Source organism: Vicugna pacos, chromosome 18 (assembly GCF_048564905.1).
Source record: "Vicugna pacos chromosome 18, VicPac4, whole genome shotgun sequence".
Classification (NCBI taxonomy): domain Eukaryota; kingdom Metazoa; phylum Chordata; class Mammalia; order Artiodactyla; family Camelidae; genus Vicugna; species Vicugna pacos.
In genome coordinates, this window is record NC_133004.1 from 13,047,670 (window position 1) to 13,070,783 (window position 23,114).

General features: G+C 47.2%; 1 protein-coding gene across 3 annotated transcripts in view; it reads right to left on the reverse strand.

The window, feature by feature from the left end:
• SNX29 (sorting nexin 29) overlaps positions 1-23,114 on the reverse strand; it is a 478,692-nt gene that overhangs the window by 280,682 nt on the left and 174,896 nt on the right. For all 3 annotated transcript variants that reach the window (XM_072942171.1, XM_072942172.1, XM_072942173.1), the window contains exon 14: positions 15,980-16,062. In XM_072942171.1, the coding sequence (XP_072798272.1) occupies positions 15,980-16,062 (83 nt within the window). The remainder of the gene's footprint in view (positions 1-15,979; positions 16,063-23,114) is intronic.

A 23,114-nucleotide genomic window follows, 5' to 3' on the forward strand; every position in this document is an offset into this window, starting at 1 on the left:
TTCAGCCCTCTCATCCTTCCTTTCCTGACCTGGAGAATCCCCCTCAACTTTCACCCCTCAAATCACACGGCACTTTCTCTCAGAACCTGACGCTCTCCCCGGACCTAGAATCAGCCCAGGCCCTCGGCCATACTCTTGTCACAGCTGGACTCCCCTCAGTGCCACATGAGGGGACGTATCACGCTATGTTGTAACTTCTTCCCACTCGTCTGTCTGCCCTCCTGGTCCGTGAGCTCTGAGGGTGGTGACTGTGTCTCATGCCTGCATCCGGCCTGGTCCATGGCAGGCCCTCTGTGAAGGTGTGTCAGAGACAGCAATGAGGCCAGGAGTGGGAGGGAGAGAAAGACAGAAGCAGGAAAGACGGAGGAAGGAAGGAAGGAAGGAAGGGAGAGAATGAGGGATGAAGGGGGAAAGAAAGAGGGGGAAAGAGGCAACAAGGAGGGAGACGTATTACTGACCACATCTGCTCCATTCCTGAAGTCAGATGCAGGTGCCCCAACCTGCTACTCAAGTGGATTAGCATGTCACATGCTGAGAAAAAAAATGAAAAAGAAAAAAAAAATATCAGCACAGCTGTCCACTAACAAGAAACGGGGTAGGGCGGCAAGGCCCCCAGGGGCGGGGCCGGGCCCCCGTGCGAGGGCCAGAGCCCGGCTTCCTGGGCTTCAGCGTCAGCTCTGCCCGCTGCGCCACGCGGCCAGACATGAGCTGCTCAGCCTTTCTGGGACTCAGTTTCTTCTCACGTAAAACAGGGAAACTATGAGAACGTGCCGGAAAGTAGTGGGGTATGGATTCCGGGGCACACTGACCATGAAGTGCTCAGCCAACTGCCCTTGGAGAGAAAGCAGGCAAGAAACGGTGGGTGCCGTGGCCGGGGAGGGAGCCTGCCCAGAAGCCTAGGGGCCTCACCTCTGCCGGGGGCTGGGCCTGCCCACAGCGTGCTGTTTTCAGTTCAGTCAAGTGCATGCTGCTATCAACTGATTTTTTAAAAAAGCAAAGCAAAGCAAAGCAAGGCGCTGGGCACAGAGCTTTAGGTCTGCAAGACAACAAGGAGTTCTGGAGATCAGCTGCACAACGTGACTGTACTGAGCGCAACCTCCGTGCACAAATAAAAGTGGTTAAGGCAGTCACTTTTATGTGTATTTTACTACAATTAAAAAAAAACTTAGTAGCAATGGTAGTTAATGTTTCCTGAACATTCTCTCGTTGGTTTCATTCTATAGTCATAACAACCCATGCGGGTGGAACTATTGTATCAATTTAACACCTAAGAAAGCTGAGGTCCAGAGAGGGTAAGTAACTTGCCCAACGTCACACAGCTGCTGAGGGGTAGAGCTGGGCTCACCCTAACACGGTCTGACTCCAGAAACCCTACTGTCAACCACAAGCACACTGAGGAAAAGCACTCCAGAATTACTCATGTCTAAAGGAGGCAACAGCCAGAGTCCCAGATTTGGAATCCAAAGACCTAAACCTCACTTGCCAGCCCGCCATGTGCAGGGTGCAGAACCCTGTGTTAAGTCTGAGTCTTCTCACTTAAAAAGTGAGGAGGTTATCTACCTGAGTGACCCCAAAAGGCTGGCAGAGGATGAGTAAGAGGACAGCAGCTGCGAACCACAGGGCTCCCTCCCCGCTCCTCTTCCTGTGACATCGGTTGCTCAGGGAGAAGGTGCCCCAGAGGAGCATCCAGGCGCAGACACACGGGCTGCTGGTTACCCTTCACCAAGTGGGCTTTTTTCCACAGAAACCATGAACAGTCTGAAGAAGCAAATAACCACCACCCTTAACTCCACGAGGCTCTGCCTCTCTGAGAGGTTTCCAGAGCAAAACCAGAAGCAGCAGAGTGGGGTGAGATTCCTGGGGAATGGAGGAAAGTCTAAAAGTGGGTCCACGGCACCTCAGACACAAGCAGACATAGTAAGTGTGAGAAGAACCATCTGAACCAAAAACCAGAACCACAGAAACAAGGACAGTTCCATTTTTTTAAAGAGGCAACTGAACACCAACAAATGTCTGCAAGAGGGGTTGGCAAACTACACACCGTGGGTGCAATCCAGCCTTTGGTCTGTTTTATTGTAAAGACTGTACATTTTAGGAGAGGAGGAGGGAGAGGAGAAGAGGGGAGGAAGCGGGGGAAGGAGAGGAAGAGGAGGGAGAGGAGAAGACGGGAGACAGAGACCAGCTACAATGCCCAAAATACTTACCTCTGGGCCTTAAAAAAAATGTTTGCAAACCTCTGGTCTCTGATAAATAACAGAAAGTAGGTATCTGCTTCCTGTTATCTGAAGGCAAAATGAGGTTTGTGCATATTTTGGAAGAAAACCAAACCCCAGTGCAGAGGGCTGCCCAGGCGCAAAGTCAGGAAGGCACCAAGCCATCTGTTGCAGTGACACACCGCACACGCCAAAGTCGGGCGTGGAAGCAGGCAGCACGGCAGGCGCCCAGAACCTGACGAGAAATGGGTTGAGGTCACACAGGTAACAGCGAAAGGAGAGCTCTGGAAGACATGTCTCCATGAATAACTCCCAGCTTGTCTGAGAACCTCTTGGGTGGGGAGATCGGGCCCACCCCCACCCACCACTGGTCACTGGAAACTTACCAGCACTGTTTCACCTTCCTAAAATTTGCTGTGTGATCTTGGGTGAGTGTCTTAAGCTCTCTGTTTATGTCTCCTCCTCTGCATACTGAGGATCACACTAGCATCCAGCATACAGGATTGATGTGAGGAGTAAATGAGTACATGGACAATTCTTCAAACAGAGTAAGCCCTACTTAAACGTTAGCATTTTTTTTCTTTTTTAAATCACCCTCTACCTTGTTCTGCTGAACGGTCCAGTTCAAAGACAGGGAGATGGGAGAGCTCCCCCATCTGCTTTACTTGTGAGTCGAACTGAGTCTGTACAGTCAGTGATGGTACCCTATTAACCAATCGCCCTCTCCTGGGGATTCTGTAGAGCCCCCAAGAAGGGACGGGACCATGTGAGTGAGAGGTAGAAAGAGGCATTATTAACAGAGATCCTAGAGGAGCAGGCAGGCAGACACTAGGCCCGGCTTGATCTCTTCACCCTCCAATCTCTCCCCTCCCAGCTCGATTTTCTCTGTATAAGCAACAAGCCTGCCATTCTTCAGAACCAGCAGAGATTACTACAGCCTGCCTTGCAGAAAATGCTGAGTGGAACGAAGGAGGAAAGAAAAAAAAAATCTCCTTTATGCGATTCATACATGGGCATGAGCTACAAACAATTTTGGGCGCTAAAATTAATTTGCTCCCCTGCCAATGAGGAGAGGGTGAGCATCAAGGCAGACTGTGATAACGTACTTCATGTGTACAGCACATATTTATTCATTTTTAGAAAATGTGCAATGCTGCCACCCCTCCTCTCCCATAAAATCTGACCATCCTACTCAGCTTCTATTCTTATCCCTTGCTCATTTGCGTAATTTGAACAGTGTAGAATATAGCCAGCCTAAGAATATTTTTTTTATAATTACACCCATCACAGGAACTGTCAGTATCTAATGAAGGATAATTTCAGCTATTATAAGAAGCTTAAAAGATCATTTTCATGAATAATTCGTAATATGAATCATTAAATTCAAACAATGTCAGAAATTTCAAAAAAAAAGAGAAAAAGAAAAATATTTTAGGTGTCTGAAAGGAACCATCCCTCTCAAGGCGGAATCCAGTTTCTGACACACACAGAGCAGCAAGACACACGGAGCAGATCTCCATGCGAGGGGAGGAAACATGCAAATCGGCTCAGTCACTTTCCACTTTAAGTTTTTCACCAGGTTCCCCAGCCTGAGGATAAAATCCAAGCCTCTCTGCCCATCACAGAGAGTGATCCTTGCTCTAACCCCTGCCTGCCTCTCCAGCTTCTATCTTACCTATTCCTTCTTCCAGGAAAGGTAACTTGTCTGAAAATGAATCAAAACTACCAGAATCTGAAGCAGATCCAAGGGGCAGAGAGATAGGGCATCATGGCAAACTGTGCACCTGGATCCAGCCAGACCTGCACCAGAGGAAGTTCTGTGAGATAATACACTTTCTCATTGGTTTCAGTTGGTGTCATTGTTACCCAACGGGGAAATAAGTTCTTTTACTAAAATAATGCTGCAGGTCTCAGCAGACCCAAGGGAAGAGCAGAAACACAGTTTTCGGGGCACATGTAGGTCAAAGTCCACAGAGCACTGAGCAGAGGACAGAGTGGGGGTCGAGGCTGAGCGGGAGGTGGTGATGTGTGTGAACGCTGGGGTCAAGGAGTGGTCAGGATCCACATATGAGTGACCGGACAACACCTGAGAGAGGACAAACCACCTGCGAGGTGCCTTGCTGACAGGTGTGTCCACACTGCATAGTCGCTCTCTTATGGGAAACACAAAGACCAAAGGACAACTCCCATTTCCAAAGGAAACTGGTCTTTGTCCCATCCTGCAACCATAAAGATATTATGTATTAAAGTATGCATGAACTTCCACTAAGAAGTAGAATGTTTATTACTTAAATAAGGAAGGGAAGGAGGAGGAATGGTCTTAACCAACAGATAAAATATCAAACTTAACTAGTTGACAAGATTCCAGAATATTACCCCTTTCTAGAAAACGATGTTTCTCAGACTACAGGTTGTGTCCCTTTAGCAGGGTGGTGAAAATAATTCAGTGAGTCACAACTGATGTTTGTTAAGGTGGAAAAGAATAGGATACAAAACATGAGAATGTTACAAAACATGAGAATGCTTTGCACACAGTAAAGGTTAAGTATTATTCCAGGAAGGTTGTGTCTCAGTTACACACGGACATGAACGTGCGTGCTTCAGAAGCATCTTTCTTACTGTGAGCCAGAGTCGAAAGGGATTAAAAATCACTTTTACAAAAAATGTCAGATCCCAAAAAAAAGGTGTCAGATCAGAGAACATCTGATGACATGACACGCTGGTGTCAAACCAAAACTGATGGGCACAGAACCCATGATTTCCCTCAGCGACAGCACTTCTATAGATCTTTCCCATGTCAATGAAGCCCCCGGGATCTAAGAATAATGTATATGGGGTTTATGAAATGCTGTTCATGATGGCAAAAACCTAGAATCCACCTAAATGCCACCTATAGGGGAAGGATTTAAAAAATCATAGCACAGCCACATAATGAACTGTAACATGCAGAGAGTAAAAAGAATGACTTAGCTCTCATCTGCTGATCTGGAGGAAGACTCAAAACTTTTCAGTTTCACCTTGCTACCTGAAAATCAGGCAAAGTAGATCAGATCAGGCATCAGCGAACTTTCTTTAAAAAGGGGATGGATGGTTTTTCAATTGTTCAGGCCATATGTTCTCTGTTGGAGCCACCCAACTCTTCTGTTGTATCGAGAAAGCACCCAGACAACACATACTAAATGAGTGGCTGTGTTCCAATAAAACTTTATTTACAAAAACCGACCACATGCCCTTGGGCCATAGTTTGCTAACCCCTGATAGAGACCGTAATCCCATTTTGGAGGGGAAAAAAATGAAACCGGTGGAACAGGTGTACATATGTCTGGTACAGCACAGATCTTCCTCTGTTTACGTACATCAATTAAATCTGGTTGTCTAAAGAGGGGAGCATAAAGGGAGATTAACATCTTTATGCATCTCTATAGTGTTGGCTTGTTAAAAGATTATATAGCTCATTTTTAAAATTCCAATAAAATACTCAATTACAAAAACTAAGTATGAAAAATATGCTACGTAGTGACTGCTCTCACTGAAATCAATTCCATTAAGCCAATATTTTTTATCATTGCAAATAACAGAAGAGACTTCAGTAACTCATATTTATTTAGATGACAACTGTCAGACTCTCCAGATAGAAATTATCCAAGGAAAACAGAAAGTGTAACAAAACATGGGAAACCAAGAAAGCACTATAAAGTTCATTCTCTTCTCCCAGTGGGAGACCAAACAGTACAGAAAGAGTAGTTTAAAACTTGATCTCAAAAATCTGGGATCCACTGTTCACTGAGCCAGCTAATTACTATCCATGTCTTACAGATGGTGCAGGTGAGTTTACGCCATCCCAAAATAACATGACAGTTGACCACTAAGCCAAAATTCGGCTTAGGTCTGAATTCTAGTTCAGTCGAATTCTCTTGGCACTGACCAACAGCTGATCAACAGGACATATGCCCAGGGTTCATCTAATCCTTCACACTTCGCGGGCACCACAGAGTCACAGGGGAAACAGGCACAGGGCACAAAGCAATTGGTTACTTTGCTTCTTAAACAAGAGAAGGATGACTCCTGTTTCACCCATACAGAGGGAGAGTTTCCAAGTGTCGAGGAGAGACCATCTTTCACATCTCACTTCTCCCTATTTCTCCACTGACACTGATCCCGTTACTGCCATTGCCAGCAAAGCCAGCCCTTTTCACTTGCTCATCAAAAGCAGGGTAGCTATTAATTCAAATGTGTGGCCAAAAAAAGGCTAGGCTCCCCTAAGAGACATTCTTTCTTCCATAGTAAGAAAACAAATTTTTGCTGGATATTTGGACATCTGGCCAGAAAACAAAGAGACTGCTCCCCCAGCATCCCCTGCAGCCAGGTCTGGCCACCGTAAAGGGTCACGAGCCAGACGCAGAAGAAAGATGAGTGACCTGAAGGACTTCACAAGAGAAACTATCCAAAATGAAACATACAGAAAGGAAACACACACACACACACACACACACACACACACAGGCCAGGTTACTGGGCCCAAGGCCACACTGCTAGCCAAGGGCAGGCCCATGGTCTACATCTTCATGCTCGAACACTCCCAGGATGGGCAGCTTTCATGAATGCTGATCTGTTCTCCTCTGGGAAAGAGGTAAGAAAGGAGGCAAGACAGCTGGAACCAGCCTGCACGCCCGCCCATCAAATCCCACTTTGGCACACATGTGACTGGCTGCTGACAGGCATTTGGCATAATTTACAGTCATGTTACACCACTGTCTGATTTTCCTATTAAAATCCCTACCAATCACTGGCTATTGGTTTTTTTTAAATGCCATCAGCTTTCCTTTTAGCCCATAAAATCCATGTGTCAAGTAGTGGGGTTAGGGGTCCCCAAGCCTTTCAGGCAGGATGTGTTTATCCCAAGAGTGTTGACAGAGCAAAGCGCTCTCTGGAAGGATATGTTCCGAAGTATTAACAATGCTTGAGGGTTTGTGATTTTCATTTCCTCCCTTTTTGCTCGTCCCTATCTTTTTAAATTCCCTGTAATGAGTATGGTTTCTTTCTTTTCTTTTTTTTTTTAAACAGGAAAGGAACAGAAACTGTTGTTCAACACGAAAGTGGCTGACGGACTGCTTCTGGGCAGGCCGTGGTGAGGTCCGCAGGCGGCCTCGGGCCCACGGGGGCATGTGTGCTGCTTGTCTATTCCAGATCCTTCACTGTACTCAGAAGGAAGCCAAGACCACAGAAGCCAGGCCTCCAAACCGTGTCTGCATCGTTCCTGGTTGCCATTCTGCTAATGGCATTATAATGAGGCAAACCAGATGCAAATGAGGGCAGAAGTAATTAAAGGGAGAGCCGAGCTCAGCCTAACTGTCTCCACCTGGAGGAAGGCGGCTTTTTTTTTTTTTTTTTTTTTTAGAGGGACTGGGCCTCCGAAACATCATGAGGGTTTGCCGGAGCCCTGATATCTGACTGGGAGGAGGAGGTGTGCTGGGCAGAAGGGAGATTCCAGACTGAAGGAACAGAAGGTAAAAGGGCGAGCAGGCATCCCACAGAGAGGGGGGAGGAGGGAGGTGCTTCTTCTGAAACGGGAAGAATGGCATGGAGGCCATAAACCGGTGAAATAACCCCAGACCAAGAGACGGGCTTCATCTCCTTACAGGATGTCTATTTTTCTCTTCAGTCCAAGAAACAAGCAAACATTTAGACAAGTCACTCTCAGCGAGGTAGACGCATCATTACCCACTCAGGCAAAGCAAAATGACCAGTTGCCTGATGAAAACTGTAATTAGAAACTTAAAATGGAGCAGTTGTCATAACCAAAGTGGCATTTAACAAAACAAGCCACCTGGCAGCTTCCAGAAAGGGGAGGAGCCGAACCCCAAAGGAGACGCTGAGTGACAAACTGTGCTGTGAGAATCACAATGCTGAGACAGCCCTCAAAAGGAACAATGACAGCGATGAACGTCTGTCTGGCCGAGGCCTCTAAGGAGGTAGCCGAAGGGCTCCAGGCTCTCCTGTTCTGTTTCAGGGCCTCTGTTTCCTCCCGAACAACAACAAGGAAATGAACAAAAATCATGAATCGATACTTGGTATTTCCAGGCAATTGCTTTTGCAATGATGAAGGACAGGAAAGCATCCTGCAGGGGACAAAATCGGGTTGAGCAAATGAAACATTATCCCTTCCAGAGGTCTCCAGAGAGACATGGGCCACTTCTAGAACCAGGGACTGGATCCTCTCACAGTTGTGACCCTGTGTCTGTGAGGAAGCTCTTCTCGTAGTGATGGCACTAAGGGGTGGCTTGGGGGTACTTCAGCAATCCCCTCTCCACCCACCCCAGCATAACTTTCATCAGCCTCACCTTCCTCAAAGCCACCTGGCGCAGAGACTGCTGGTTGCCTACCCAATATCCATCGTCCCTCCTTCCTTATGTGCCAATTAAGCAGCCACATTTCTCAGCTTTCCCTGCAATTAGGGGAGGCCCAAGAGCTTTAAGTGGAAGTTATCTGGGAGGAAAGCTCCTTAAAGAAAGCTTATTATCCATCAAGTTTTAAATCCTTAGAGAATTCAGCTGTGAAATGCACACTCTGCCCTTCCGCACTTCTGCTTCTATCTGCCTGAAATACAGATGTGATGGCTGGCACACCAGCCATCACAGAAGAACTATGAGGCAATCATTAAAAAGCCATGTACTGAGGATATTAGAGAAAAAAGAAAACAGCAGCCTGAGCTCCCAGCAACTATGAAATTATCACACTGGCCCTGGACTAGACTGTTTACTTCTCAACTTCTGTGAGAGAAGCGAAAAACCTCGTGAAGTCACTGTTGTCTAGGTTTTCTTTCCTATGCAGCCAAATCTGGTTCTGCCTGATATATTAACCCAAATAAACATATAAATTCAATAAAAACAGAGGGCATGCTATGCAGGTACGGTCGCAAGACAATGCTCCAAACGCCCTTTCCAACAAAACCACCACACCCCTCCTACACTCTTCCCCACATCACTCCAGATGCACAATCATCTGAGTTTCTGCTACTGAACATCCTCTCTTATCAGAATCCATCTCTTATTTTGGGGGACCTGCTCCTCTCCCGTTTTCAATTCAGAATGTGTGAATGGGCCTGCTCCCGCCTCACCACCCCCTCTCCAGGAATGCGTCTGTGAGCCTGGCTAGGCCCATCAGAATTCTAACTCCATCCCACCCACACCCAAATCCCCAGAATTAGTTTAAGCGAGGCATGCCACCCAAGCTAGGACAATCAGAATTAATCCAGAAATATCTGTGCGTGCAGACAGTAAAGACACCCTCAACTGTATTTGTAACTTTGAAGTCTTTTTATTAATCCAAAATAAATATGGCAATATATCTGTTAAATCTGGGTGGTGAATACATTGGGTGTTGGGTACATTACCCCCTGGACTGTTCCAGTAAATACTAATTTTAAAATATCAAAGCTTTGGCCACTGTCCCTGGAGCACCTTCCTGGTGCCGGCAGTACTGAGCGCTTAGCAAGGGTCAGGTCCTGGGACTACCCGTTCAAATTTTTATTTAAAGGTCAGGAAACTGGATAATCATACGAATGTTATTTTACCAAGATAATGGACCGCAAAGCTTTCAAGGAGGTTTACTCAACAATTATGACCATAATTATTCCCCTACTTTCAGAAATTAAGGTCCAGGTGTTCTGCTCATGTGACTTGACGCCCTTCAAAATGCATCTCCAACCTAGAAGAATGTCAACAGTTGCCTGGGACTTTACATATGACATTCCTTTTAAATTTCAAATAGCGCTAGGAAGTCAACGTTATTATCTCTCTCCAAATAAAAACACTGAAGCTCTGAGACTAAAACTTATTCCAGGAATTCGGAGCTGAAAAGTGACAGGACTAAAGGTCAACCCAGATCCCCGCAGCTGGGAACTGCATGCCTGCCTTTTGCCTCCAGGCCCCTTCTCTAGGCAAAGGCTTCTCTCAGCCGTGGAAGGAGGAGCCTCCACAAAAGAAGAAAGAAGTGTCCACAGCCCGCCTGGTCTACTCACACCACTGCTACTGAGAAGCAGGGAGTCAGTGGTCTCCCCAGCTGATGTCCAGATCCGAGCCCCTCACGCTCTGATCTGGTTGCCTATGTGGCTGATGGTACACGACCGTGTCTGGGTCACCTGGGAGGACGGGGGAAGAGAGTGGGCTTTCCTCTGGATAAAGTGAAACGGTAGATTCTAACCAGGCACCTCTCGGTCACCTGTCAGACACCACCTCGGAGGCCCAGAGCGGTGCGGCGTATCTTATTACCTAGAATACTCCCGGGAGAATCACCCTAGGCGTGCTGGGGGAGGCAGGCACTCAGCTTACTTCTGGTAGGAATTCTGGTTCAGCCACTTTGGAGGTGACTAATTTCTTGGGTCGACGTGATTCAAGGTATCTACTACCGGCCAAGAATCAGGGAGTACTGGCACATTTGTAACACATCGGCCGACCTTGAACTTCATTAATTTGAAAGTGATATCCTCTAAGGTAGTGACTCCAAGTGGAATTTTTTTTTTAATTTTCCAGGTGACTCAATATGGAGCCAAGATCGAGAAGCACTGCTCCACGTGGGGGAAGACGGGAGGGTGGTTTATAAGGAAACAAGTGGGGAAGAGCTCTCTCTTTGGCTGAGCTGCTGGGAAGATTAAACCGAGAGCTGCTGGCAGCTTTCTGCCAGGGTAAGAACGCCTGCCTGAAAGTGGAGCCAACACACGCTGGGTGCGGAGCTGGGACACATCGGCTCACGGGAGCCCAGTGTTTGCATCCCTTCCCAACTCCGCATCAGTGACATTGCGCCAACAGCGTGAAATTGGCCACAGTGGGCACACTGACACCACAGAGATCAGTAACACTCTAAATCAGGGCCATTTCTTCCCCCAGAGGATCGTTGAACACTTACCTCCAGTACTGTGGGCAGGGGAAGAACCAGAGCTGAGAAATGGGGGGAAACCCTCCTAAATGGTAGTGTTTGAGCCCCTGAATCAAGCCATTCCTGAAGGCAGGAACTCCTGGACTTCCTTTTTGTTTAAAACAGGTTAAATTGGATTTTATGACTCTTGTAATCGAAAGAGTTCTCTGAATGATGAAACCCTGGAAGAATCAAAGTCATATGCTAACTATAGTCACAAGGAGCAGAAACCGCATGTGACGAGAAGAACCTGGTTGGAGGCACAACCGAAAGAAGCAGTTACGTGGGGTACAGCATGTTACTGGGGCGGCACCAGAGTGAAGCCCCATGGGCTCACCCACTGCTGGGCTCTCCCCAGCTGCCAGGGGTTTTCCATCGCCTAAATGCCCGGAGGCCAGGTCCTAGGATTTCTACTCATGTTACAAATATTTATGGAGCACATCCCTTGAGTCAAGCACCGTGCAAGGCACTCTGAACACAGTAGGGGTTAAAAAAAAACAAACAGGCAAAGGGTCCCTGCTCCTTTGTACACCGCAGGGTGGGATGCAGACATTACAGGAAGGGAGTAAACCACCAAGTTGCCGTGAGGTACTGACAGAGGTGCTGTGACAAAGACAAAGGAAGCAGTGGCGTAAAGAATGGAGGAGAGGACACAGCGTGAGACAGGGCAGGAGGCAGAGGAGATGGCACCTGAACTGAGACCTGCTGACAAGGCAGAATCAGCCATTCAGAGACTGAGGGAGCAGCAGCCCAGCAGGTCCACTAGTGCCAAGGCCCTGAGGTAGGAAGGCCCACGCGGCTGGGGCGGGGGCAGAGAGAGGGAGGGAGAGGTGGTAGGAGATGGGGCTGGGAAGTCAGGGAGAGCCAGATCACACCAAGCACTGAAAGCCACCGTCAAAAAGTCTGGACTGCGTTTTCAATAGCAGAGCGATGAGATCTTAAGTTTGCGTTAGGCTCCATGCTCACCCCACTGGAACCAGACACAAACAGAGTCACGAGCTTGTTTTCCTTGCAACCAAAGAAGCCAGCCTCTAACAAAGACATCGTTGCCTCTGTGCACACAGGGCAAGAACATGAGGACACCCAAGGGGAGACAGTTTGGTGTCCCCAAGGCCTGCAGTGACTGAGGCTGCAGGATAGAAGTTCATACTGCCCCACACCCTTGAAACGCAGGCCCCATCCATTGTCACAGAATCAGGCTTCTCGACTGTCCTGCCCCACTTTCCAGGATCCCTGGGGAAACTGAGACCCCTGTGAGGGCACAAAGCACATGCAGGTGTGGAACAGGGCGTCACTGGGCACACCACGTGCCCAGGGAGACCCAGCACGTGTGAGAGGCTGATGACTTCCTATATACTTTTTTTTTTTTTACTTCTTTTGTTTCTTAGAGTAAACTTTTAAAATCGCTCCCAAGCCTCCCTCATCTGTCAAGTTCCTCCCACCATAACTCTGCCCTCACCACTGATTACTTTTATTGCCACCAGCAGCAGGTCATTGCTTTTCCCTCAATCCCTGAGCCTACGGCAGATTAATTAAATAGAGATGCCGACAAGAGCCCGCAGCCTTAAAATCCATCACTACGGAACAGGACTACGGTGGCCAGGAGAGATGATGACAGCGGAGCGTGCCTAATGAGTGGCAGGGTGGGAGGAAGGGCCTCGTGTGCGGATTTGGAAAGACGGACTCCAGAGAAATAGCAGCTCTTTATGAGGACAGAATGGACTCCATGTCCCATTAAGAGCTAATAGTTTGCCATGGAGCATATGAGCTATGGAAACGGAATTCAAGCTTGAAAATGGGCAGGGGAGGTCGGTAAATTATTGCTCTTTTTAACAGTAAGTTCAGGGTTGGACTGTCGTGTCAGGCATGGCTGGATCCAGGGGCTCGGCCCCAAGTTCCTCTCTGCCTCTCAGCTCAGCTCCTCTCTCTGCGTAATGGCCTCATTCCCAGGCTCCACCTGGAGACGAGATAACTACAGTGATGCCGGCCTTCCAGCTCCAACAGGAAAGAAAGAACTCCTCTTGAGAGCCTAGTAGAGCCCTGAGACCCAGCTGGAGCCAGTCGGCTGAGGTCAAGTGCAGGACGGAGGATGGAGCCTCGCCTATGTCACAAGGATGACACTGGGCGAGGACCCTGGTCACAGGAAAACCAGAGCAAGTGGCGCCTGAGACCCAGAGGCCACAGACATCCACCAAGCACAGGCAGGCAGAGGGGGGTGGGGAGGAAACCCAAGCCCGTGACAAGGAATCCCACGTTCAGCCACCCCTGGCAGGAGAACGTCCTCCTTAGCACAGAGAGCAAGGTCCAATGCACAGGCAGGCGCTCCTCGGGAGAGCCCGGGAGGAGCCCGACTCCGAGCAAGGTTCTGTGCCGCAGCAAAGACCTTCAGAGAAATACTCCCACCCCAGCCACAGGACGTTCAGAGAAACCAGACTCCCCAGCTGCACACACAGCCACTGAACAGCACAAAAAGTGACACCAAGGGCCCACTAGACAGCAAGGCCACAACCACACAATGTTCGCCTCCAATGTCCAGAGCCGGCTGGTGACAGGAATGACCCACCCTGGCACCAGTGACCCAAGGTGGGGCGGGTGTGGACGGCGACAGGACTTTCCTTGCTCGGCCAAACACACCAGGCACAGACGGGCATGAGGAAGGGGAGGCGGGCTTCCCTGTCCCAGGTGTGGCTGCAAATCAAAGACAACAGCTCTCCTCTAAGGTCCCGAGTTGTCCAAGCTAAAATCAAGGTGTCAGCAGGACTGCATTCTTTCCGGAGGCTCTACCGGAGAACCCGTTTCCTTGTCTTTCTAGGTTCTCGAGCAGCCCCCTCTTCCTAGGGTTGCACCGTCCTCTGTCTTCGAAGTGCATCGCTGCCACCCCTGCTCCTTCTGTCACATCTTCTCCCTCTTTCTAAGACCTTCCCACCTTTCTAAGGGCCCTTGTGATTATACTGGGGCCACCTGGACCAACGAGGATAATCTCTCCGTGTCACAACCCTTAAGTCAATCAATCAGAAAAGCCGCTCTTCCACGTTAGGTGGTACAGTCACAGATTCTGGAGATCAAGACATGGACATCTTCAGGGACCAACGCTACCACAGCATTTTCTAGATCCCAGACTCTGATCCAAGCATGTTATCTCCATGACATCACTTACTAGCTAATCCTCACCACAACCACCAATGAAGTACATACTATTTTAACACATCCTTGTAGCCCCCCGGCTGGGAACAAAGGAACAAGCCTTGGACTGGAATGGTAAACAAGATATAAAAAGCTGCAGACTCAGAGGTGAGAAGGCTGGTTAGCCAAGGACGGGTAAGATCCCCAGAGGGGGGCAACCTAAGACAGGCACAGCCGCCTGAGTCCAAGAAGAGCATTGTTAAGCAGCTGTTTCTCATACATTCCTACCTGATAAGCTGTAAGACTCGCTGGTGCCAACACGAACATGATTTACCAAAACACAGTCTTCTGACCTTGAGCCAGACACTGCCTGTTAACCATTTCCCTTATCATTCTTCTTTGCTATATAAGACTGTGTAACTTAATAAAGCTTCAGAGTAGCCATCAGCTCTCTCCACATACGGTGTGTATGTGTACATGGTATCGCGACACCAACAATCCTAATTTTATGATTGTTCAAAGGGGCCGTGAGAGGTAAAGTGAGATGGTAAGAATAGTAATAATAATAATTATAACATTTGTTGAGGGACTACTACATACCAGACATTATTCTAAGTGCTTTCCATGTACTAATCCAGCTCATCTTCCCCCAAAACCCTATGAGGACAGTACTATTACAACTCCCATTTTACAGAAAAAGAAACGGAGGTACAGAAAGGTTACATGGCCTGTAAGTCAGCTGCCCAGGGAGCCCTCAGTGTCTTTACCACAGAAGTCGTCCATTCACTAATGTCCATCGTGACGTACAAGAAGAATGCAGAATGCCTATTGTTTCCCAAGCCATTTTGGCCATGACTGCCTTTTTCCTGGGGACATGTACAGGGTCTAGGTTGAAGTGACACCCTTGCAGAAAGGTGTACAGCTACGGGTGAAACAAGCCTTCCTTCCGTTGACGCAGCCTTTCTCCAGATGGGCAGACAGGATGGAGGAGACACCCACTCACTAAACAAGACACTTCAGCCAAAGTTAAACATCCCCCCTTCAGGGCGACCTGAGAAATGTTTTAGTCGAGTCCTGACAGTTAACATGCAGGCAAACCGCACAGGGAGGGAGCATCAGCACCACCTCATTTAGTGGCATCTTGGCCAAGTGATCATTTTTCTATCTATGGTGCTCTGATCAAGAATATTACTAATTATATCTAAAATATACTCAGTACTCACTCTGTGGTAGGCGTTATGCTAAGACGTCTACATGGATTGCCCCAGGAGGTAGGCGTTGTCAACTAACCCCATTTTATAGGTAAGAAAACCGAGGTACAGAGACATTAAGAAATTTAGCCAGAGCTGGGGTTGGAGGCTGGCTCTGATTCTCTGCACTTTGCCGTTCTGTTGCTCTCACCCCTGGCCTGGCGTGACTTAATCCTGCTGCAGGTTCATTACCTTGCAAATGTCTCAAGACTCTAGACATAAAATTCCCTAAGTACACAAATTGATACAACCATTGCTAATAATCTAGCAAGTAAGTCTTACATGATTATGCACTTAGCAAGACTACAGAGCAGGGTTTTCCATCTAATTAGTCTTCCGGAATTCAAAAAACCAGCACTGTTTTTTCTAACTCATCTGCACGTGCACTCACCACATGCTGAGCGTCTGCTCTGCCAGCCAGCTGGGGCGATGAGGATGAAACGCAGCCCCCTCCCCACCTGGGCTCAGTCTGCCCCTCACCTTCAGCTGTTTGGCCTTCTCTTTTCAGCATCTGGACAGCGCCTACATATTTCTTCAGTTGGACTTTGAGCACCTCGTTTTCCCTGCAGGTACAAGAATGTTAGAAAAATATATTTTAAAATTGGCAATTTAGACCCAAGGCAGGAGGAGAATCTGTGTAAAGAAAAATACACAATGTGCATCCTATAAATATTCATAAACTCTCTGTCTTAGAGATCATCACTGGAAAGGCTACGTTAGCAAGCGCACGTTTCCAGAATGCCTTCGAGAACCGTTCCTTCATGATGGAAAGATGCACTCACTGGTTCCAGTGCTCACAAACTCAGGATGCTGACATGTGCTCTGCTCAGGTTATTTGAATCCAACAATCTGTTAGGTGCCCGTTCTGTGTCAGGTACTCTGCAATACATGTTCCATTCAGAGCAGCACATACTCAGTACTGTGTACTTGGGGAACACTCAGGTATCTTTGTTAACTACAAGTATAAACACTTACTATTTTCCAGGCATCACATGAAGTCTTCCAAGTCATTTAATCCTTCCAAGATACATACTATCACAACACCCATTTTACAGATGAGGAAACAGGCAGAAAGAGGAGAAGCAGCTGACCAAGTCCACACCCACCCCCATGTGAGCCTGTAGCATGGAACACGGAACTCAGGCAATGCAAGACCCCACTCTACTGAAGTCACTCCCCAGGTACACTGGCTGAGGAACAGGACACGAGGATCAGGAGAGAAAACTATCATTTGTCGAGTATTTAGCACACAGGTCAGGCTTTATATACGTGACCTCACTGACGCAAGCATGCACCCATTCATCCATTCTTAATTCAGTGGAAGCGTGTTCATGAAAAAGGTCACATGGCCAAGGCCAAGGTCATAAGTAAGGCACACTGCCAAGATACAAACCCAGGTCTCTCTGCCTCCAAAGCCCAGAAGAGCTTTCTTCTGTCTCTTTTGGGATGTGGAATTGGCTTCTCACTGGCTACCCCAGAGAGAGGTGCCTCTTGCACATTTTCTGTTTCTGCTCCTCCCCCAACAAGGTCTTGAATCTGAGTGCTCTTAAACATGTTGGAGTACTTCCTCACGATGAAAAGTGCTTCAAGATTGAGTGTCTTTTATGATTATAAAAAATAGAACACTCATTGCAAAATAATCAGAACACATTTAAGAAGAAATGTTAAAAAAAATCAGCTAAAAGCTCAACACCTTGAAATAAACCCCACTGAATTTTTATACCCGTAACTGAAAAATTGTGCTCTACACTGGAAACTGACACAACATTGTAAACTGACTATAACTCAATTAAAAAAAAGAATTAAAAAAGAAAGATATTAATTAATTAATTAAACAATTTAGAGAGCTGATGCCATTTTAAAAACATAAAAAAAATTTTTTTATATCCATCTTACCATTTCCCTCCAGGCATGCACACACATACACACACATACCCCTGAATGTAATTATTCACAGATAAAACACCTTTCACACTCCCTTAAATTTTTTCATTTGGAATCATTTTTTCCTTTGTCTACTGTTCCACTCACCCCTTCCCTTGGCAACCAACGTTAAAAACCTGGTACACACATTTCATGCCTCCCCCCATGCTCATGTAGTCACTACAAACCCAATGCACTATATAGAGTTTACTTTGCAAAACTTGATCTATTTATGGATGGAAATGCCATACCTTGGTATGAATATGCCACGTATTTGCTCAGGGGAAAACTTGGGACTGCCCATCCCTGGTTGCGTCTGTCTGTTTTCAGTGCGTCTGGCTGTATCCCAGCCCACAGAGACAGCACTCTGTTGGTATTTTGCTTTCCTGCGCTGTATTTTGGCAGAAGGAATGTCAGTACCAACTGCAGACACTACCATATACTTAGGTGTCGCCTGAGAACTGTACCTTCATCTCAGAAGCTTGAGAGAACATAAAACATGATGGAGGACCTTAATTATTGCCTTCCTCCTAGACAGCCTGTCACGGATGCTTCTATAGGCGGCGGCAACTTCTCTGTCTGTAACACAAAGAGCGAACTTCTGAAGCTAAACAACTAACAAGTCTTGAAAAGGTTTGTAGGAGGGAAAATCCTCCCCGACAGACATGGTTCGTTCAGCTTGTTTTCCTGGGTTCCCTTGCACAAATCTTGTCATTCACCTCACCCTACTCCTCAGCCCCGCGTGTGAATTCCAGGCACGTATTATCTTAAAACGAGGGGAAGAAAGCAATTGATGTGCATATCTATTTGGCAGAATTTAACAACAGTCCATGCAGAATGCTGTCCAAGAGGCAGGTTCGTTAAGGCTGACGGACAGGTGAGTCACGTCGACCTCTGGCTGCCAGGTCTCAGGTCGCTTGCTCGCACCACCCAGGCCCATCCTCGGCTGCCCTGTTCATCTTCATCTCTGCAGCCAGCACTACCATGTCCAAGCGGCTGCTTTTCTTCTGGTTTGGATCAATCCTGTAGTAGCATCCTAAGACTACCTAAATATCAGACCTAACATTTTAATACAAATCCAACTCCCACCAAAACGATGGGAATTTGTGGAGACTGTATCACAGATACAACCTTCGGGAACCATAAATTCAACCCAGCCAACTTTGCACCAATGAACTTGTTTGCCTTTTGTGGGAAATAAACACTTTCAGGTCAGTGGAACTGCTTCTGAATGAAGCTCGAACACCTGGAAGGGACGCTGACCTCCCCAAAGAGGCAACTGGCTCCTGACCCCAGGGAAGATGAAGTCCTTTTTAAGTTTCATTTTGAGGTAATTATGGATTCAGAAACTTGTAAAGATATTACCGAGAAGTCCTGTATACCCTGCCCAGTCTTCCCCAGTGGTTACGTCTTCCCTAACTACAATGCGACAGTAAAACCAGGACTCCCACACGGGCACCCTATGTGTGCAGTTCTATCCAGCCCCGTATTTAAACAATGCTCATAACAATCTGAGGGTGGGATACAGACTCAAAGGACCACAGCAGTCAGACAGATGAGGCCTGGGGGTAACGCAAAGGAGGCGTTAAGACAAGAGGGTCTGGGGACAGGAGCTGTAGCAAACTGGAAAGTTCTTGCCCCACCAAAAGGCATTAAAAAAAAAAAAACCTAGCATTTTAATGGCCCAAGAAAATAATTCCCAGGCTCTGAACAAGTAATTTGCAACTAGGCAACAGAACTTTAATTTGTAAACAGAGGAACCACATAGAATGTAGCATTCCTGATTATCAAATAAAAATGTCGTTTTGTTTGCCATGAGACAAGGGAATGGATCAATTAACGAAGAGCACCCTAACTAGGAAAGGCCGCAGAAACCACCCACGTGTGAAAGAGGCCGAGACCATGGTTGAGGCTCATCCCAACAGGGGCCTTCAACCCAACACAAATCCCACCACAGGCACCCGTCAGCCTGTGCAGGCGCGAGGCAAGGGGAGCGGAAAAGACCAAAGCCTGACCAGGGCCCCAAGGCACCAGCACCCACTGCGGGCCCAGGAGTCGGGCTTCCGAGCCTGGGTGCCCGTCCTCTGCGTGTGCATGCATGCACGTGAGCATACACGTGTGTGGGGACTGAGAGCCACAGAGCCCAGGGGGCCACACACACAGGTGCTATTAACCAGAACTCATCTCCGAGCAGAGCCACGTAGCTTTGACTTCTACTTTTTGGTTGCTGTTGTTCAGCTATGTTCTCTCACTGTCTGTGACAAAATAATGTTTGAAAACCTTGCATTGCCTAGTCTCTTAAAATTTTACACTTAAAGAAATGCTAAGAGGGATGATGAAGCGGCTGTGGGGCAGGGGCCCCCTTCACTGTCTGCCGGCTGTGGAGAGGCGCCGCCCCACCTCCACCCCATCTACACTGACGGAGGTGAGAAAGCGAGCCTGTGAGGGCGAGACTGCTGAAGGAGGCAGCACAGATGGCTGCAGCCCTGGTAATTGGATGTGAGGGCAACTCTCTCCTCCGGTTCATGGGAGTTCCCCCTCTCTGGCCCTCCGGTGCACACAGCTCAGCTGGAGATCGCCCAAAGACACCTGGCTCTTTTTGCAACCCACAGAGTATTTTAATCAAATCCTAACACTCCATCTGGAAAACCGCCTAGATAGGTGAGGCAGGGGGCACTTTGCTGACAAGGAACTGTCAGCACTCAGACCTCCTAATGAGATGGGCAGCTCGGGGGTCCTGAGGGTTCGACCAGCTTCTCTGCCTCGCCCCCAGCACAGTTACTGGTGCGGCCAGTGTACTCTCCTTCTGTGACCAGCCGGCGACCCATCTGTCAACGATTGGGCTCTCCTCTCCCCGAGGACTGAGTCTCTCAGCTGCAATTTTCTACATCTGCCTGGAACGAGGAGGGGGTGGGGGTGCCCCCAGCGATTACCCCACAAGGGTGAGGATGACAAAGCCACCGGATGAGGAGGCGCAGGGTGGGGGCTCGGTCAGGCAGACTATTTCGTGGCCCAGGCAACTGCAGTGGGAATCCAGCCCCGTTCAGGAAGGTAAACTTGTAGAACCCTCCCTTCTCCGCTGCCTCTTTAGTTAACTGTCCAGTTCTTTCTACTCCTGGTGGTGAGATCCAACTACCGCACAGCAACCCAAATGGAATCTCCCGAATGTGGCACATCCCTGAGGCCCTTGGAGGGGTTCACCAATAACACCTGGGCATTTCCTCTGGTATGTTTCTTAAAAACCAATTTTCCATTTATGACAGTGATACAATGGGTCCTGTGGAAAACAATTTTAAGGTTTTTCAAAAGTGAGTGGATTGAAAGACAAATATTACGGAATGAATGACATGGGTGACACAGAGGCGTGGCAAAAACCATGAACGTGGTGCACAGTGACAGATTTGAGGAAGAGAACCTTTGCTTTAGATTAAACAAGGGTATAAGGAGAACAGCTTTCCTTAAAGTGTGCTTCCCGAACTGCATTTCCAGGGATGGCAAAGGGCTGAGAGGAAGGGATGGGAGGTCAGAGGTAAGTATGTTTAGGAAAAGATGAAGCTAAGCACTATTAGGAACATTCTCCCTCCCTCCCCCTCGTCCCCAGGGCTTCTCAGAGCCGTCAATATATTTAACCTCATTGACCACCTATTAATTCCTCAAACCTTACCATTTGTGAAACACTGCGTTTTCACACTGGGCACAACCCTCTAAGAGGGGCAGAGAAACCTCAATGGGGAAAAAAACCATATCTCTGTCAGAACAGCGCTGCCCACATGGACTGTGGCAGGGATGGGCATCCGAGACGTGTATGCCTCCCTGAAGTTCCTCCATGAGACTTAAGTGAGAAGCAGCTCAGTGCCAAGACCCCCTAGGGGTTAAAGCCTGCTCCTCATTCAAAAGCTTCCTACACGTTTAATAGAAAATACGCTTTTCTACGCACAAGAGTGTTGGCCTTCGAGTGGGCACTGAACCATCAAGGTGTTGCAGACATGTTCCTGTGCCATTTGCAGAGCAGCTCTGCAAGAAGTGTTATTATCATCTTCGTCTTTTATTCCTTTCATTCTACAGATGAAGGAACTGAGGCTCAGAGGGCTCAGTGGCCTATCAAAAAATTCACACAGCTAGTACAAGGCAGGGCCACACCTCTAAGCATCTCCAAGTTTATGTCCTTCTCTCGGTCACATACTCGGTCTCAGTGGATTATTAATAATGTGTCACGAGGTTCGTTCTACTACACCCATTTTGCAGATGGGAAAGCTGAGCCCCAGAGGGTCAAACAACATACACCCACCTGGGATTCAAACCCCTGTCCTTTAACTCCACAGTCTCTCGGTTCATATAAATCTAGGGAAATAAATGAACTGTACAAAGTTGAAAACATAAACTTTTGAAAGAGTCCATTGGAAAATGAGGGCTGATGAGCATGGGTCTGCAGAATCTCCTGGGTAGACTGCTGTGCAAATGTGAACAGGATTCTCCTCACCAGCCAGCCTGGTTCAGAGGTTAAGGAACTTCCCTAGGGTCACACAGCTCAAGCCTCTGGCTCCCCATCAGCAGACATCTCACAAATAGAAGCACTTGGTTCGAGGAGAGCTTTGGCCAAACGTGAATCAGCAGCCTCAAGAACTGTCTACTTTTTGATCCAACAACTTCATTTCTAGGAAACTATGCTCAGAAAACAAGAAGGAGCAGAAGTCTCAACACATACACGAGGACATTGTGAATATTATTAGAAAGAAACTGGTTACAAATTAAATGTCTGATATTAGAGGAGTGAAAAGATAAATTACAGTGTATCCACTGTAACAGGACACTACCAGGCTGTTGAAGCTGTGATGAACATGTGTTTATTAACATGGAGGAACACTTACAATATACCGTTATGTGATGGCAGCAGAGTTACACAGAGTATTTTACAGAATATATTTACCATAACCCCCCCAGATATATTTATTGGTATATATTTGCTTTAGAAATATATACACCACAATGTTAACAGTGCTTATTTATGAATGATGAAATCAGGAGGAAAACAATTTTTATATGCCATCAACGTGCTTTACCAGCACACTAGGAAAAGTAACATATGAAGAGTAAGGTCAGACCTACAAAAAACAAAAGCAACCCTACAGCTAACATCATATTTAGTGGTGAGAGACTGAATAGTTTCCCCATAGGACTGAGGACAAGGTAAGAAGTCTCTCTCAGTACTCCTATTCAGCACAGTCCTCGAGGTTCTAACAAGTGAAATGAGGTTTTTAAAGAAGAGCACGCAGTTTAGAAGAAAAAAACTAAAACTGCCCCCACTGCCAGATGACATGATTTTCTGCATAGAAAATCCGAAGAATCTACAAAAAAGCTCCTCAAACTAATGTGAGTTTTTCAAGGTCAAATACAAAACTTAATTGTATTTCTATCTATTAGCAATGAACAATTAGAAAGCAGTATTATAAAAAGAATCATTCAGCATAGTGACAAAAGCTGAAAAACACAGGTATAACTCCAGCAAAACATGTCCAGGATCTGCATGCTGAAAAATACAAAACACTGACGCAAGAAATCAAAACCCAACTACAAGATGTAAATATCAGCCTGTAAGACTCAAAATAGTTAAGATGCCAATTAACAAACTGTTCTATAGATTGACTACAAGTCCAATAAAAATCCCAGCAAGATATTTTATACATATACACTA